The sequence below is a fragment of the Wyeomyia smithii genome, chromosome 2, assembly GCF_029784165.1.
Source record: "Wyeomyia smithii strain HCP4-BCI-WySm-NY-G18 chromosome 2, ASM2978416v1, whole genome shotgun sequence".
NCBI classification, from domain to species: domain Eukaryota; kingdom Metazoa; phylum Arthropoda; class Insecta; order Diptera; family Culicidae; genus Wyeomyia; species Wyeomyia smithii.
Window position 1 is genome coordinate 36,855,058 of NC_073695.1, and position 18,495 is coordinate 36,873,552.

The following is an 18,495-nucleotide window of genomic DNA, read 5'->3' on the forward strand; positions in this document are numbered from 1 at the left end:
TTATATTATTTCTTACCGCTTACTAACTGATATAGAGAAATATAGAGAAAAAATATGTACTGTACAACAGAGCGCTTTCGTCTTTATTAGGTATTTGTCTTTTTCCTAGATGTTGTGATATTTTTTTGTGTTTGTGTGTATGTGTGTAATTTTTTCCTAAGATTTCTTTTTACCTTATTAGCAACGTACTGCAGTTTTTTTCGCTGTCCACGAGAGGAAGAAGTTTGAATTTTAAATATTCACTTTCTCAAATGTTTGCTCTATATTTATCGCGGTAGTCTAGGTGGAATATCTAGTTAATTTTCTCATGTTGAAGTGAACAAAAGAGGTTTCAAATTTTAAACCAAAAAGCTAGCTGCTTTTGTGTTTTCGCTGAAGAACGCTACAATTATAGATTTCACTTGTTCTATTTTCAAGATGATAACATTTTTCCACTTCTAGCTCAATCAATGAATGAATAATGCAAAAGATATGATACTTAGGTTGAAGATATATTAAAAAGTTTTGATTACACTATACTGGTTTGTCATTTTGGTGTCGTTTAAATATCGTACCATATTAACTAATTGTTTATTCACCAGTTAATTTACTTATTTCAAATTACACCTGTCGGTTGCTCGTTTCTGTGTTGATTTTTCGCTAATATCCACGCATTCAACGAAACTGTTCGGAACCAATACAAACAGAATAGGTCCCCCACTATGTTTTACTTCCCGCTAGTAGAAAAATTAATCATTCTAAAAACAATTGACTCAACAGTTTACCGTTGCTTGGGTTTGCTCTTACAATTACTAACAAGAGGAATGCGATAATTAAAAATAGATGTAACGCTTATGGTACATAAGCTAGCAGAAAAATTAAACATGACTTCAACTTTTGAGTTGTCGTTTACTTTATACTTTGTTTTCATTGGTTTCCTACTAATGAAGAATCTTATCCTGAATTGTAAAATTCTTATATCTCACTTTCGTAAGTTTAATGTCTCGGCAGTATAGAACGATTCTTCTTTCTGTGTAACTTCTCGTCGAATTGATGTTTTTTTTTTGTATGTATAATTCATGTCAGTGTCTCAGTGAATGAATGACGCAAATGTACGTAAGCTCCGGAATGTGTGCGTTTTTATCTTCCAGCAAGTGCCGTTAGATAAATTTCTCTTGAAGAAAAAAAAATCAAACGCGTTCACTGAAGTTAAGGTCTGATAGTATATTTTCCGGAGAAATCAAGACGTACCCAACAAATTTGCAGAGGTGGATATTTAACGAAATAAACTACCGCTAAAACAGTAGATCAACAATTGAAGTTTCTAATAAAGATTGGACTAAAATCGAAATTTATATTTTTTTCTCTTTCAAAAGCATTGCGGTGAGCGGAAAAGCAAAGCTTTGATTAAGCCAACAGCCGATAGGCTGACGCCAGTTTTTTAAAGCATAAAAATAGCTTCCAGAAAATGTTGTTATACTGCAATCCTGCACAATAAACTTCAGCGGCAAACCAACCCTGAACGTTAGCAAATAAATAATAAATTTTCGTGTTTATAGAATTACTGCTGTTACATTTACCGAAAACCTGAACCATTACCACCTCCGTGAAGCTGGGTGAATGCAAGACACTTGACCTGTGATGTATTTCAGGTTCTCGTCGTTTGTCGAGCACTGCCAATGTCAACAACCGACAAACACAACTCGTTCCCGTCTATCCCACGTAAGCACGATTATTGTTCCGATGTTTTTTGTGTTATTATCTATCCTATCAAAAGCGACCAAGAGTGTCATCTCTGTTGCGCAAAAAGATTTTTTCCTTTTAATCGATTTTAGTGACTGTCACTCGATTTGTCGCTCGTTTCTATTCTTCCCTATTTTTTTTCGTATGTAGGAGATATAAATACGACACTCTGTTAAGATTTTTTTACGAATAATAGTAGTAATATATCTATAGGCTTTTGTATATTTTCATTTTCCCTCGAAGTAATGTTAGAGATTTTTTAAATATTATCACACATTTTCTTGAACATTTTTATTTTTTTCTCTTAGTGTCACTATTTGTCCACTGCTGCTGCTGTTTTCACTGCTGTTACTGTCGTTATACACTGTTCCAGGTGTAGAAAGATAGAAAGGATCTTTTTTCGCATCGCTTGTGCGTAACGCGTGCGCACGCACGTCTTTGTGTGAGTGTGTGTTTAGTTTAAACCTCCAAGTTACAAGTCCTATTTGATTTATCTTCTCTGACTGATTACTGGTGAAACAGAAAATATAAACAACCCTTTCCTTGTAGTTTATTGCTAGGATTTTCTAACCAAACTTGTAGCCTAGAGTGAGTTCGACTTTGCAAGCAAAAAACTGGCACGCTTTTGTTTATGCATTGGTTAAATAGAGCGCTTTTGGAATTCATATAGCTACAGCTTTCCTATATAAACATTAGTTTCTTAGCGGCATTCGTTTGGTTGCACACTGCACTTTAACATGCCCGTTTCCGGCTTTGCCCGAAAGGTTTTTGTCAATGTTAACAAAAGCTATTTGTTTTACTCTTAAATAGTGGGATTGTTGGCTGAGAGTATATTTACACAAAGTGAACCTAGGCTTGTATATGTATGTCTTTCTATGTATGAGTGCCATATCAATACGTAATCACTAGTAATTTGACTAGAATCAACGAACAAAAGGATCGAACCTATTAGCACATCGTTGAACCATTGAATGCGTTCAAACTATCTAATCTAGGACAAACTTAATAAATAATCAACAAGCGTAATTAACCGGGAATCTACACTTTCTACTGCTGCGTTCATTTTGCCCACACTGACTGATGGTCGATATGCAACTAGTGATCTACAAGATCCTAAAAGAGAAATGCACGGATCGCTGCGGTTTCCCCCGCGTACAGGCCATTTCTTACTGTGGTTGGCTGTGTCCTTCAACTGTCGGTTCGCTCGATCGATGTTCATATAAGTAGGTTGGTGATTGTAAATAACAGTTGCTGAAAGTAATAAAATCTTGGCGTAAATTTGGTTGGAAAAAAGTGAAATGATCGCAATGGAAGAACTGCATTCAATTGTAGTTTGGAAATCGAAAAAAGTCGAAACTATGATATTGAATATACTTTATTTCATTATCAAGTACTACCAAAACCCTTTTACTCTTTTAATTATATCAAACTAAAAGTGGAAGAGGTTGTTTATAAGAAACGACCGCAAGGTAAACGTAGAATTACGACAGCCTGTCTTAAGTCAATAATTTTTTGCAATAGCTTTGGAAATACACTCGATTAGGGTTAATCATTTTAATGGTGTGAAGCGATATATTTTTCCGTATTTGTTTCGTATATTATTTTTGCTTTAAAATAAACGGAATCCGTTGGAAACTAGCTGAGTTCAGAACTTTTGAAAGTGGGCAATATTCGTGACGCTCTCGATGCTTTCGGTTTTACAATTTGTACTCCTATATATGTTGCCGTAAGACATAATTCTACGTCGAAAACGCACTAATCGATGTGCTCAAATCGACTCTGTTGAAAGAAACATAAAAAAATCGTATAATCAATTCATAAATGTTTGATATTAGTTGTATTTACCAGACAATTGCAATAACAGTCAATAATTTCAGCCTTGTTAAATGTTTAAAATAAACCAAGCAGAAAGAATTTTAATTTTCCGAAAGTATCGTCGGAATCCTTGGTCAAGTATATGAATATGAAGATTGTTTGTATTTCATGATGCTGTGAGAAGACGGAGTTTAACCAGAGAAAGGCCGGAATTCTCAATCGGCAAAGATGCCCCTTCTGTAAATTGTTATGAACCTAGAGTATGATCGAGATGCTGTAAGAAGTGACTGGTTTGTGATGATGAAAACTTAGTAAATTGATATTTACGGATTTGTTTCGCATATACCGCTTGTGATGCACAGTGCTAATGAATCGTAATATACATCACACTGCTGCGCAATTGCAGCAGCATCAAACTGCAATCAAAGTTGCAATTTAGTAATAACCATTCATTATGCTCTTCCAAATATATTTAGCAGCCTCGAAAAAGACTGGTTGCTGCAGTTGCAAGTTTTATTCAATTATCGCATAAATGCTTCATGGTCCAGATAGCGCGCGCTATCCGCTCTAGTGATGGGAAATATCGCCCAAAACAGACATCGATAACAATCGATAATTCCGGGGCTTTTAAGTATCGATAATTTGACAGCTAACGTTTGCGGTAACAAAAAATTTTTCAGATGGTGATGAAAAAAAAAACTATTTCAGATGGTGATGAGAAAAAACTATGACATATAATTGAGTTGGATAAATTTCCCATGGAAGGTTATCATGTTAGCTTCCTCACAAAAAAATATTACGTCCTTGCGTGCAGCCTTCCGGCAGTTAACCGGAACATTCGCCATGGCGGACGAAAACATGCGAGTAGCCTTGTTTTTAAGCTCTTTCTTCGTTTTTTTTTTTTATTAATTCCTCCTCCGTTTTCGCGACAAAATTGTTGGAATAGATCTTACGCTTCAAGTTTGTCCAGAAATTCTCGATGAGAAGCAGGTGGGGAACATTAGGCCGATTCGCCGACTTCGGTACCACATCGATGTTCAGCCGCTCCATCTCCTCCAATGATCGCTTCGAGTAGTTGGCCGACGTCAAATCTGGCCAGAACACCGTGTCTTTGCGCTTATGGTATTTCTTGATGAACGACGCAACTTCTGTCAGGCACTTCGTACTATAAATTTCCGTGTTCACGGCCAGCCCGGAGTGAAAGAAGAGCAACTTTGACATCCCTTTCTCACTGATTGTCAGCCACAGCTGCACCTTCTTGGGGAACTTGGTCTGTGAAATAAATTTTACCTCGGTGCTCACTTCCTTCGTGGGGGAGGTAAAATACGAAAAGCCCTGCTAGTCGTTGCCATCCAGGGTGAGATAGGTCTAGTCGTCCAGTACCACTGTCGCGTCGCGATTCGCCGAGAAAATCGACTTGACCATTTTATTTCACCGCTGTCGCTGCATCATTGCCTGCAGCTCCGAGACCAGTGGACGGGACTGCCGCTTCCTGCATGTATGTCCATGTTCTCCAGATGCTTTTTCACTGTTTTAGAGCATGCACCAACCTCTCGGCCAAGTGCACGCAGCGATTTAGCCCATTTTCCCTCGGTCTTCCTCTTCAGCATCCTTTGAAGCTTCTTGTCGCTCAGGGTCGTTGGCCGTCCGGAACTGGGCTTTCTTTCGATGCTCTGATCGTTGTCCAATAGTGTCAAGATGTTGTAGATGCCAGAACCGGCATACCCGGCGTTCACAAAGTGCCGCACGATGTTCGTTTTTGACGCGGCGAGGTACCGTTTTTGAACGCGCACACTTCTGTACGGAGTAGCTTCACTTTTTTCGTCATCACAGTTAGAGTTTGACTGATAGAGCTGTCAATTTTTTTTTGCTAACTCATGGGTTACTATGATTGATGATGCATGAGTAGTTTCGTCAGTGCGATTGAAGGTAAACCCATGAAAAATCGGCAATTTTTGTCCATTTTTTTACCGCAAACGTTATTGGACAAATGCAATTTTACTATATAAATTTGTTAAAAACAGAGACAGAGATGGCCCAAACAGAATGGATACGTTTGTGTTGCGTTGACATCAATGTGACAGTAAGTGTATGGGCTAACTGTCAAATTGCCGCAAACGCAGCCGCAACGTATTCATTGTGTTAAGACCTTGAACGACAAATCTTACGATACTGCGAATGAAAATTCAAACAACCGGAGGAGTTAAACAGTTTGTTTTGGAAAGTCTTCGGGTTTTACGCCGGGAGTGCTTTCTACGGAGTAGTTTCAAGCCGAAGTTCATTTTGAAGGTTGTATAATAAGGGAAATAATTGAAGCAGGCAAAATTCTATAAATCTTAAATGGCCAGAACTTCACGAAAAGTTAATCAATTCTGACAAAACAGGTTTCATTTTACTGAAAAACAGTCCTAGTTTCCTAGTATTACTTGGATCTGGACGTGACCAAGGGTCACTGGAAATGTTTCGGATTTCCGGAGTGTGTGCCAAAGTGTACATTTTTGCAACACGTAGAACTTTTTCTGACATTCTGTTTCACCTAGGTTTATATGTTTTCAATAAATCAGAATTTATGTCGGGTTCATTGGTAACCAAAGATTGAAAATTCGCCAAGGAATCATCGAGGTATGAATTTATTAGGTATGGGTGTTGATTTTGGCGGTTTTTTCCCTGTTGGGTACTAATTTTCTTTGAGCTTGCAGCACTCTAGCAGAATTCAATCGAACATTGTGGGTGTGTAGGTCTTATTAAACAAAGCAACTTTGCAATCTTGCGTTTGAAAAGTTATCTGGATTAACATTTAAAAAGGTCAGATTATTTTCACGCGGATTTTCTCTATGCATGTTATTTATGCAGATTTTCAAATTTACGTGGTTTTTTACGCGAATTTTTGAATTAAAGCGGGTTATCAAGCGGATTTCTGTATTAACATGGTTTTTTCACGAGGCATGTATCCCCCGCGTAAGAAAACCTAACTGTATGTGGACCCTTTTCTTATGAATCAATATATCTTAGTAAAAATTATCTGAACTTTCCTTCAAAAATATAAAAAAATGAGTTAAAGATCCTACTCTGAAAAACATATAATTTTAAAAATAAAAAATTATTTTAGAAAATATCGGTGATCTCAAATTTTTTTTAAATGAAGTATTTTAGATAGACAATTTAGTTGCCTAAAACGTTCTATGCGTTGCAAAAATGTACACTGTGACACACACTCTTGAAATCCGAAACATTTTCGGTGTAGGTTGGTCACACCAAGTTCCCAAATAATACTAATATAATACTGTTTTCCAGTGAAATGAAACCGGTCATCAAAATTGATTCATTTTTCGTTAAGTTCTGGCCATTCGAAATTCGAGAGAATTTTATTTATCTCAATTATTTTGTCTACCCCCTGTATAAACCAGGATACTTTTTTGGCGCAACAATTTCGTTGATTTGGATTTTTAGTGGAACTAAAAATTGTTTGTTGGGTAACAGATACTTTAAACTTAAACAGTTCCAAGTTAAACTAAACAATTACCAGAGAATTACCAATAGACTGTCGCTATACATGTCCATCATATTATAAGACTTGGCAAGCCAAAGAAAATGCATTTTATTATAATTTCGTATCATTGCTTTTTATGAGATGGTGCCAAAAGTTTGGATATTTTTTTAAAGTTCTCCAGTACTAAGTTGTCGAATTCATCTGTTCTTAGGAAACTAAAAACTATAAATACCTTTTTAGTTACCATTATTTCTCAGAAACTCAGTGACACCCGGGGCTAACCTTTACACCACCCCCAACAATGCTAAATCTTGTCGAATAACAGCACCCAACAAATACCTAGCGGCAAAAGCAACTCCTGGGGTAGGGTAGGTGAGGTCTCCTTCTTTTGGGTCTCCTCAGTAACCAGCCGCACTGACTTGTGCTCACCCTTATAATATCGATAATTATCGTTAACGTCAAAAAATTAACGATAATATCGATGACCAGCATTTATCGATATTATCGATAAGTATCGATAAGTTTCCCATCACTAATCCGCTCTGACAAAGATTTTTTACGCACGTTGTGGAATGGGATAACTGGAAAAAATATTTCCAGTTATATCATTCTACAACGTTCGAAACAAAGAGGATGGGCTACGCTGCTCACAGTTTGTCGGTATATAAGCGAAATTTGAGCGTGAAAGCGCATTATTTTATCGTCAACTGTGTACCTGCCAACAAATGTGTCATCATTGAGATGGCACCAGAGACAAGCGACAAAGGAGCCAGGAAATTTGTCACAACAGGTCAAACCTCGTTGTAAGGAGAAACATTTTCGGTTGCTTCCCGGTTGGCGGATTACAACAAACGTTCTACTATTACACTTGCCGCAAAGTTCAGACCGCCGTACGTTTGCTGCTCCAAGTAAATTGTTACATTCCTCTTGTCAACCTATTGTTGCCTTAAAAAAGCAACAATATAACATGTATCGTGTGTTGCACGGCTTGAAGGAAGAAGATGTTCCCGTTCTCGTATCGGATATAAGGGTCGCAATTATGCTGTGATGTCAAGCAACAACCGTCTTCTTCAAGACGTTACATATTTGTTAATGAAGTGTTATGATTTTTTTAAAACGGACTCAGTGCCGTTAGCAGAACTTGCTGAACTTTTCTGTTTGGAATCGGATTTGTTTCGCATATACCGCTTGTGATGCACAGTGTTAATGAATCGTAATATACATCACACTGCTGCGCAATTGCAGCAGCATCAAACTGCAATCAAAGTTGCAATTTAGTAATAACCATTCATTATGCTCTTCTAAATATATTTAGTAGCCTTGAAAAAGACTGGTTGCTGCAGTTGCAAATTTCATTTAATAATCGCATAAATGCTTCATGGTCCAGATAGCGCGCGATATCCGCTCTGACAAAGATTTTTTTCGCACGTATCAACTCAAGTATCAACGCGCCCAGCGCGATCAGCCAGAAATTGAAACCCGGCTTTTCTTTCTTCTTCACGATCAGCAACCAACATCCGTGTGGTATCGGCACAATCATGGAATGAATTATACATAAAACACAAAGCGCGCATTCTTAGTCAACTAGGTATATTCTGTCGACCTTGTTAGGGAAGGAAGCATTGTGCGACCAATCAGAGGTCGACATTTGCGTTTCGACAAGGCCAAAATTGTTGACAATTTTCAATAGTACAATTGTTCGAACAATCAGATTACAACTTTCTGCATTTGGACGGGTGCTTGGTTGATTTTCCAATCGATTACTGCAAAAATGACAAAAATCGGTTGGAAACTGACTGAGCTTAAAACGGTTGAAAATGGAGAATTTTTGTGACGCTCTCGATGTTTTTGATTTTTGAAATTGGATCCCTGTAATGAAACTGGTCCCCTGTATATGTTGCCGTAAGACGTAATTCTACGTCAAAAAAATATTAGTAACAATCGTTTTTCTGTTTTTTTTTATGATTTCTTTTATAGCTGAGCAATTTCATGAAAAATGTCCCATTTTTGTTATTGTTTTTCTAATCTGCTGAAATTTTGTACACATGTTCCTATGATAAAAATCTGATGGAGATGTATGTATTGTGCTATTGTTTTTTTTTATTAACGACTCATTTTTGAAAAGGGGTTATCTAAAACTAGTACTAATGGTTACAAATATTTTATGAGATTTTTTATTGTTCTATCGGTGTGACGGTTTCGACGAAGTTGCAGATAATTTTTGTTTAAAAAAAAAAATACACAGTAAAAAAAATGTTTTTTTCAATAAAAAAATATCATACAGAAATTGAAATCTATTATCCCCAAATACTCTTTTGCACATATTCTTATAATTATTATAAAGAAGGTTGACTCGACATTGATAATTTTCTGATCATGGAGAAATGAGAAAAAAGTTAAATTTTCCAGACAGAAAAAATGTTAGAGCGGTTTGTTTGATTGGTATAATGTCCTTAACAAAGTTGTAGACAGTAATTTTGTCCTTCCAGAAAAAAAACACACCGTTAGACAAAAAAAGAAAAAACACAAAAATATAATTATAAATGAAACATTTTTTTACACCCTTTTTAAAAATCTGAATTTTTTGCTACGGAATCTACATAATGTAAACTAAACATTCATTGTTTTTTGAAGTTTTTTTCTACGGGGTTTTTTTTCTAAGGACAAAATTACTATCCACAACTTTGCCGAAGATGCTATAACGAACAAACAAACCGTTTTGGCTCTAGAAATATTCTTATAATTAATAAGCACTTGGCTCGAGAAAACCTCTTAAGTTAAATTTCCCGTATGAATAGAATTGACTGAGTCAGAATTTTAGAGCCAAAACGGTTTGTTTTATCGGCATAGTGTCTTCGGCAAAGTTGTAGATAATAATTTGTCCCTCCAAGAAAAAAATACACCGTAAAAAAATTATTTGTTGACATTTTTTTTCTCTAAGTTAAACAATGTGTAGTTTTCGTAAAAAATAAGATTTTTAAAAAGTGAGGTTTCAGAGATGATACAGTCAAACCTGTTATTGTGCGACGTTTTTTCATGTAAATTTTGTTTTGTGCGACTTTTTTATGCGGATATATTTTTTGTGACTTTTTTTGTGCGGTATATGAAAAAGGACCACATTTCCCAAGATTTCCAGCCATTTAGTTTTCCCGATCCTTGGATTAAATTCCAACGTATTACATAAGTTTTGCGTCAAAAAATTACTATTTGAGCCAGTTTTACGTACGAAAAGTCACGCATTACTAGCTTGCGAAGGAAAGCGGTTGGAAAGATTAGTATGTATAAAAAAGTTACGTTTGTCAATCCGATGTTTTAAAATTGTTCTCATAGGTATTCTAAATCAGAATCATCAATTTTCCCTATCCACCGCATCAAAAGTTTTTTTGAATAATGTTGTGGGAACATTGTTCGTAGCTGCAAGTGAAGTTTCAATTGATTTTTTTATGCGATTAATTTTGTGCGGTCCCTATCCTCGCACAAAAACAGGTTTGACTGTACTCACAGTTACATCTTTATTTTTTTCTTATGATTTTTTGTCTTACGCTGTATATTTTTCTGGGAGGACGAAATTACTGTCTACAATTTTGCCGAAGACATCATACCAACCGCTATTATTTTGTTTTGCTTCCTTTTAATTCTACTTTTTTTCTATTTCTCCATGAACAGATAACCAAGCTAACCTTCTGTAGTTTTTATAAAAAAAAATTGAAAGTAAACTTGACATAATCTGGTTATTAAGAATTGGTTATGTTTCCATTTAATTCTACTACTAAAAATCGAATACCCTTTAATCGAATGCCGTCCGCAGATACGTATTTCGGCTGCTACATGCAACCATCATCAGTGCTTATGTGGACTGATGGAAACATAACCAATTCTTAATGATCAATTCCATTCTACTAAGACGCTCAAAAAGAAATTTATTTGACATAATCTATTTTTGATTTTACATTTTTTGTTGTTGAAAAAAATTATTTGGGTGTATATTTCGGAAAGACAAAATTATTAACTTTCACTGTGTCAAAGACGTCACCCCGATCAAACAAACCGTTCCGATTCTAAAAATATTAATAATCATACTCTATTTTTACATGAGCCCTTTTCACAAAATAATCGCGATTCAAAACAAAAACTAACATCTGTGTAAAGCTTCAGCCAGATTAAAAAAGGTTGCCCGTTTTTTTTGTGGAATTGTGGAATCACATTTCCTATTTTTATCATTTTTAGTTTTCTCGCTGCGAAGGCTGCGAAATCTGTGTACATAAAACAGAAGGTCGAGTGCCGCATCGGAATGTAGCACCAAGGCTTTGCTTTTCAGTTGTCTCTCATATATGCTCTCACTTTCTCCCATTTTTATCATCTCATCTTTTTTTTATCTCATGCTTTATCCTCTCTCTTTCATAATTTAATGCTCTTTCTTTTCTTTCTCTTCATTTTCTCTTTCTCTCTCCTATTTTCTCTTTCTCTCTCTCCTATTGTCTCTTTCTTACTCTCGTATTTTCTCTTTCGCTCTCTTCTATTTTCTCTTTCTCTTTCTGCTATTTTCTCTATCTCTCTCTTCTATTTTCTCTTTCTCTCTCTTCTATTTTCTCTTTCTCTCTCTCCTATTTTCTCTTTCTTTCTCTCCTATTTTCTCTTTCTTTTTCTCCTATTTTCTCTTTCTCTCTCTCTCATATTTTCTCTATCTCTCTCTTCTATTTTCTCTTTCTCTCTCTCTCCCATTTTCTCTTTCTCTCTCTCTCCTATTGTTTCTTTCTCTCCCTCCTATTGTCTCTTTCTCTCTCTCCTATTTTCTCTTTCTCTCTCTCCCATTTTCTTTTTCTCTCTCTCCTATTTTTTTCTTTTTCTCTCTCCTATTTTCTCTTTCTCCCTCCTATTTTTTCTTTCTCTCTCCTTTCTCTTTCTCTCGCTCCTATTTTCTCTACGTCTCTCTTCTACTTTTCCCTTTTCTCTCTCCTATTCTTTTTCTCTATCCCCCTAATTTTCTCTTTTTCTCTCTCTTGTTTTAATTTTCTTTATCTCTCTTCCATTTCTCCTTTTATCTATCCTTTTTTCTCTTTCTCTTTCTCTTTTTTCCTCTTTCTCTTTTTTTTCTCTCTGTTTTTTCTCTTGGTCTTTTTTTCTCCTTCTCTTTTTTTTTCTCTTTTTCTCTCTTTCTCTTTTTTCCTCTTTTTCTCTCTTTTACTTTTTCTTTCTCTCTTTCCTATTTCCTTCTTCTCTGTCACCTGTTTTCTTTTTCTCCTTTTCTTTCATTCTTTCTGCTATTTTGTCTTTCTATCTCGTATTTTTTCTTTCCCTCTCTCTCTCATTTTTTTTATTTCTCTCTGCTCTTTTTTTCTTTCTCTCTTCTCTTTTTTTCTGTCTCTCTCCCATTTTCTCTTTCTCTCTCCCCTATGTTTTTTCTTTCTCTCTCTCCTATTTTCTCTGTATCTCACTTTCCTCTTTTCTCTATCTCTCTTCTATTTTTTCTATCTCTCTCTTATATTTTCTCTGTCTCACTCCTATTTTCTGAATCTCTCTTCAATTTTATCTGTCTCTCTCTCCTATTCTCTCTGTCTTTCTCTCTGTCCTATTTTCTCTGTCCTATTTTTTCTGTCTCTCATACTCCTACTTGCTCTCTCTCTCTCTCACTCTCTCTCTCTCACTCTCTCTCTCACTCTCTCTCTCTCTCACTCTCTCTCACTCTCTCTCACTCTCTCTCACTCTCTCTCTCTCTCTCTCTCTCACTCTCTCTCTCTCTCACTCTCTCTCTCACACACTCTCTCTCTCACTCTCTCTCTCTCTCACTCTCTCTCTCACTCTCTCTCTCTCACTCTCTCTCTCTCACTCTCTCTCACTCTCTCACACACACTCTCTCTCTCACTCTCTCTCTCTCTCTCTTAAATCTATCTCTCTTGATCTACCTCTCTCTGCTAGTTTATCTTTTCTCTTCCATATGCTCTGTGTGTTTCCTCCCTTTTTCGTGTACTATTCATTTTTCAGTCTCACATTGAATTTTCCTCGGCACTGTTTTTTTTTTTTTTAATCCTTCACTTTCGATTTTCTCTTTCCTCATTTTTATAATGTTTTGTTCGTTTTCTCCTTTCATGTTTTCTGTTACTTTCCTCCCTCTATTATAAAGCTCTTTCCACTGTTTCTCTAATGTCAAATTGGCCTCTCTTATCTTGCGTTGTTTGCAGAGCCGACTACGTGCACTACACCAGGTGGTGTATGTGGGGCTTCATGCCAACTCCAAAAATACGTCGAAAAAAATCAAAAGTTGAAAAATAATATATCAAACAGTATCAATGATCAACTTGTATTATACGCCATGTACCATTTCTAGTGCACAAAATGATAAATTCGTTAAGAATTTCTAAGAATAAATCAAGTGTTCGAAGACGATGTTTTCATAAACAAAATTTGCTTCTACGTATAACATATTTAATGACAAATTTTGAAACCGCACAAGAAAAGTAAATACTTAATCACCAGAAATAAATGTGAAAATACTTTTGTTTACATTCATGGAGGGAAGGGGGAAAGTGTTTGTATGGCACAACCTTGAGTGCACAGTCAATATTCAAACCAACGAGACGCCACTGGTTTTTTAAAAATTCAACTCGCATAGTTTTTACTCTGCGAGTTCAGAAATTTTCTTATGAAGCAGTAGTTTGATTCTGTATTTTAAAATTGTTTCAAAGAAACAGGTGATTACCATTCTAATTTTATAAATTTTATACCAACCCTAAAAATGACTCTTAACTAGTTTTCTTTTAAATAAATAACTGTAAAGGTATACTTACGAAAAATACGAAGAATGACATCCTCGTCAGCCAGACAAAAACTGCACCTCCCATTAGTGCATCACGTGCGTACAGGTGAAAAACGACGACGCTCATCATCCTCCGCTGGTGCCGTCGTCGTCGCCGTCGTCATCCCCGGTAATATGTGTAGCTAACTCTTCTAGGGGAAGGATAATGCGGTTACAAAAACATCGCGAGCACTCCTGAATTGTTGTGTATGATTGCCTGTTGTCGCCTTCTCGTACACCCGAAAAAAAACTAGCTTAGGTGCATGCTGAGAAGATAGGCGCGAAGACTTAATTTTCACATTTCCATCTAAGTAGGTTTTGCTTAGGTACTTTTTCAATCTATCTCGGTTGCTTGGCTTGCCTTGGGCATTATGTGATGTCGCGATTACGCGTGAGTTGTGAAGCGTTGAGTCGAACGAAACACGTGATAGATGATAAGATGCTAGGGAACGACGTTGACGAAGATGATGATGATGATGGTGATGGAAATGGGTGAGAATGGTGATCATGATGAGGAGCTTATGATAAACGAAACAAAACGATTCCTTGCAAATCGATCGCTATATTGCACGGTTGTATTTGCGGGGTATCCTGTTTGGCTAGTTGATGAGAATGTGGAGATTTATATTTTTCTTTGCTTAGCGCGTATTCCTGAATATTGTTAGTGTTTAGATTCGCTGACAATCGATCGATGATTAAAAACCGAAATATCCGGCAATTGTTGATGCAACCACTATTAAAAGGATGCTGACACATATCAGGATAATGATTTTCTTCTGCTCGAGGCATTTTTCAACCGGCAGTAAATATTTGATAGACCAGGTGGAAAAAATGACACAGAAAACGCAGGAAAAGAGAAAAATAACGTGAATTAGTAATGGCGTCTATAACGAGCTGCTAAAAGAAGAGAAACGAAACGATTTGCACTACAGATGCTGCTTCTGTTGCAGAAGAGAGCTTACAGTGTGGTGGAGAAAACACTCGAGACGTACTGATAGATAGAAAAGTATAAGTTAAAATTGAAACAGTCAACGGAAGAGGAAACAGAAAGAAATTAAAGCAGATATCAATCAATCATTCATTTTATTAGCTTTTTTTTCGCAGAGTTCAGTTTTGTATTATACATTTTCGCAACGCAACAGTTTTCCTTGTGTTAGATGGAAACTGTTACGGTGGGATTTTTGTTGAATATTTCATCATAGAACTTAGTAGCTTTAAACTAAAATCGCCGATAATGAACAAAATGGGAACTTAAATAGTACTAACAAAATGCTTCACTACAACATCGGTATGCCATTCTATCCATAATGGATAATACGAACTAGCGCAGCTCAGCTTTCCTTATTCGTGATGTCTAAGATCAAAATTTGAAAAAAAAACTGCATTCATCAGTCATTCGTACAACACGTTACTTACACGACCATTCACTTTTACACAATAACTATATAAATGTACGGTAACAGTAATTTTACAATGTACAGGCTAAGATTCCAGTTGCACCCAAGAAAGGTCACAAACTGAAGTAGTTATATAGGTTAAGTTTTGCTGTTTGTTTGTTTGCTCATGATTAAAAGGCTGCTTTTTACATAAAATATACGGTTTTTCCAATTGCGATACAGAAATAAAAACAACACAAGAGGCCTTTGCAAGCACAGACTGGATTCGACGTCTAATCGATTGCCAAACGCTCTCTATAATTCACATAATCAACGATAGTTAAACAAAAAGTAGTAAAGTACTCGAATGAATGATGCAAAATAGGTAATACTTATGAGTTTATTCGGTGTAACGGCCGAAAGCGCTTTGTCGACATGTTTAAATTTAACTGAAAAAATGCTATTACATAGTGAGCGGTTCACGATGAATTCTTTTTTCGCCCACAGTTGTGCAAACAGCCGCATTGGCTTCATTCAATTGCTGCTTACTTCGTAATTCTGCCATCCGCCTTTGTGACATTGACGGTAACTTCGTTAAGTGTGGCTGACAAAAATGCTACTCAATAACATAACGGTGTACTGTATATTGTCCAAGCCATTACCATAGTCAAACAGTGTCGAACTGCTCTAACAACATGAAGTAACAGAATTGTTTTGTTATCACATTTAAGGTATCTAGTAGAAAGTACTAAGCATAACATTTGCCTTTTTTATTTCTTCGACCCGCTTAGTGGAACTGAATAGAAATCAAGTTATTTCAATAAACTGAAACAGAAGAAGCGAACAATGTACAGTCAATGTCACAGAAGCTCAGCAAACGCGTCGTTTTACTTTATTTAAGGTTTTTTTTTTTTTGATTTACTCATCATCATCGCTTCTAAACTAACAAATTACAAACAATAGTGAGGTGAGGTATTCATTCAGTTAATATATATGTACCTGTTTTAATTTACACGGGTTTGCTCAGAGTGAAGGAGAGGTTTCACTACTTTGTATTATAGCTGGCATACTCTGGGTTGTTTTTTTTTTTGGTTTTGGAATTTGTAATGTTTGTTGCTGTTGATGCGTGGGAATTTTTTTACTTCTTGCAGTGTTGCTTCTGTTACATATTTAGTTGCCGGACAGACACACAGAGAGATATACACGGATCTATGAGGATTTGGTGCTATTATACATATGGTGTCCTTCTTTTGGAGGTGGTGGTAGTGAAAATGGTGGTGGCGGTGATGAACTACACTGGTTGCTGTTGTTGGATTTAGAGCTGCTCTATTTGTTTCTTTTTTTTCGGATTGCCGATCCCGAAATGAGCAGGTGGATGGTAGCTTGTTGAAATTTCAGTATCAATAGAGATTGGTGATTGGTGCGCAAGTATAGTGATGGTGAGACAGGGAGAGATTTTCTGATTTCAGTTAAGTATCGCGTAATACTACTCCATCACAGATATCGTGGTGTGGCTCCGTACTCTTTTCTGGGCTGGTAGGTCATTGTGGCAGCGAAAGTTGTTCGTATGCAGGTATGTGAGAGTAACAGTGTTCGAGAAATTTCGATTCCGTAGTCCACAGTCTAGGAATCCGAAGATGAAAAACAAAACTGAGTACCATAAACGCGCATCTAACAAAAACTGTTGTCCGCAACAACTTTTTTTCAACAACCAATAAGTTAGGCATACAATATCAACATAAGATATTCTAAGTAAAACCATTCGTCTAAGTTGTTGCGATTGATTTTTTTCTCAACTGGTAGCACTGATGATAGTGTTATTATTTTGTTTCTTTTGTATGTTGTTCAGAAGTTGATACATGTCTGGAAATGACTTCCAGATGGTGTTATTTACTATGAATCCACTCCTTAGAATGGTTTAACGTGTTGTTCCTTTCAGTTTGATTCTTCGTCTAAGTAACACATTTCTGCCGTTTTGTTTTTGTTTTTTTTTTTCTTTTGTTTTTCTTTCGATCAGGTCGTAGTAGTAGGTGTGCTAGTAGTAGTTACAGTTGTCGCTGCTCCTTGCACCTTTTACATAAAGTAGCTACTGACATACGAGGCCACAATGAGACCGAGTACAGTTAGACATATCAGGATCATGATCTTCTTCTGCAGGGTGTGCAACGAGAAAAGGGAGAGAACGCACGTTGAAGATTGAAGTGTATCAAACAAAAGGAGAGAAAAGAATGAAACAAAGAAAAACACGTGTTGAAACTTTTTAAATATTCGTGCAAAAATTACCATCCCAAGTGGGAGGTCATCAAATACAATAAATACAAATAAAATCAATAGCAAAACATAGTTAGTGCGTGAGAAACATGTATTCTGCACCAGGGATAGTAGTGACAGAACTGTTAATTCAATGTCTCAACGTGCAATTATTTAATGACTAAAACAACTTATTGGAAATTTGATATTAAGAATGATCTATAAAACAAATTTAAACGTTAAATACTGTAGTAAATGGTTACCAAAACGAAGGAAATCATGCATAAGTAGTTAATTAAAGAGTGATTTATAAAAGGTGGAACGCTGGCGTGCCCTTGAGAAGAGTAAATAAAGAAAACCAGAAGTAATAGAAACCAATCTAGATATAGAGAGATTGTTCAAAAACGTCGACACTCTGGAAGAGGGTAGAGGAGAATACAAACGAAGCTAACAACCTACGATGTATCAATTTGGTCTTTGTCTGAAGTGTTATGGTTCTTCTCGATTTTTGTCGTTGTTGGTGTTTGATGTTTGACAGCTGTTTTAAAGGATTGAATTATGGTTTGAATATCTGATTGATTGGTTGTGATATTGCAGATGAGGTGAATGAGTGCCAATAAGCGGAATTGATGACGTTTACACTAACTTTTGGTTCCAATTCTCAACGACCGGTGAATGTTAAATACATGCATTTGTTATCATTAAGTTGATATTACTAGATCTACCTGAATCTACACATGCATGGCGCATAGCTTCTATTGTTGGCTGAGTTATTTACTACTATAATATTTTCTCCCTTTACGCATTCTGTTTCGTGTCACTTAACAGCAATATAATATGAATGACAAATTCAGGCTCGGCTATTGGATTCACTTTTTCAGAACCAGCTATACAAGATGTCATTTTTTTACTTACGAAATATCATCAAAAATTCCAAAAATGTCAAACATACCAAACAATATTGTTAAAAAAACTCAAGAATCTCAAATATGTGAATAATATCATTAGTGTCTAAAGTGTCGAGAATGTTAACAATACCAAAAAATACA

At 36.1% G+C, this 18,495-nt stretch overlaps 1 protein-coding gene across 8 annotated transcripts in view; it reads right to left on the minus strand.

Moving 5' to 3' along the window:
- Positions 1-300: 300 nt before the first annotated feature.
- Positions 301-18,495, minus strand: part of LOC129724695 (syntaxin-1A) — an 88,907-nt gene continuing 70,712 nt past the window's right edge. For 6 of the 8 annotated variants that reach the window (XR_008727943.1, XR_008727945.1, XR_008727946.1 and 3 more), the window contains 2 exons: positions 13,813-14,596; positions 301-2,973 (listed from right to left, as the gene is read on the minus strand). Coding sequence is in view for 2 of the 8 variants with exons in the window: in XM_055679815.1 (XP_055535790.1) it covers positions 17,270-17,347 (78 nt within the window). In the remaining 6 variants the exon portion in view is untranslated. Of the gene's footprint in view, positions 2,974-13,812; positions 14,597-14,874; positions 17,348-18,495 lie in introns of those variants that run through there. The other 2 variants (XM_055679815.1, XM_055679812.1) reach the window with 1 other exon arrangement.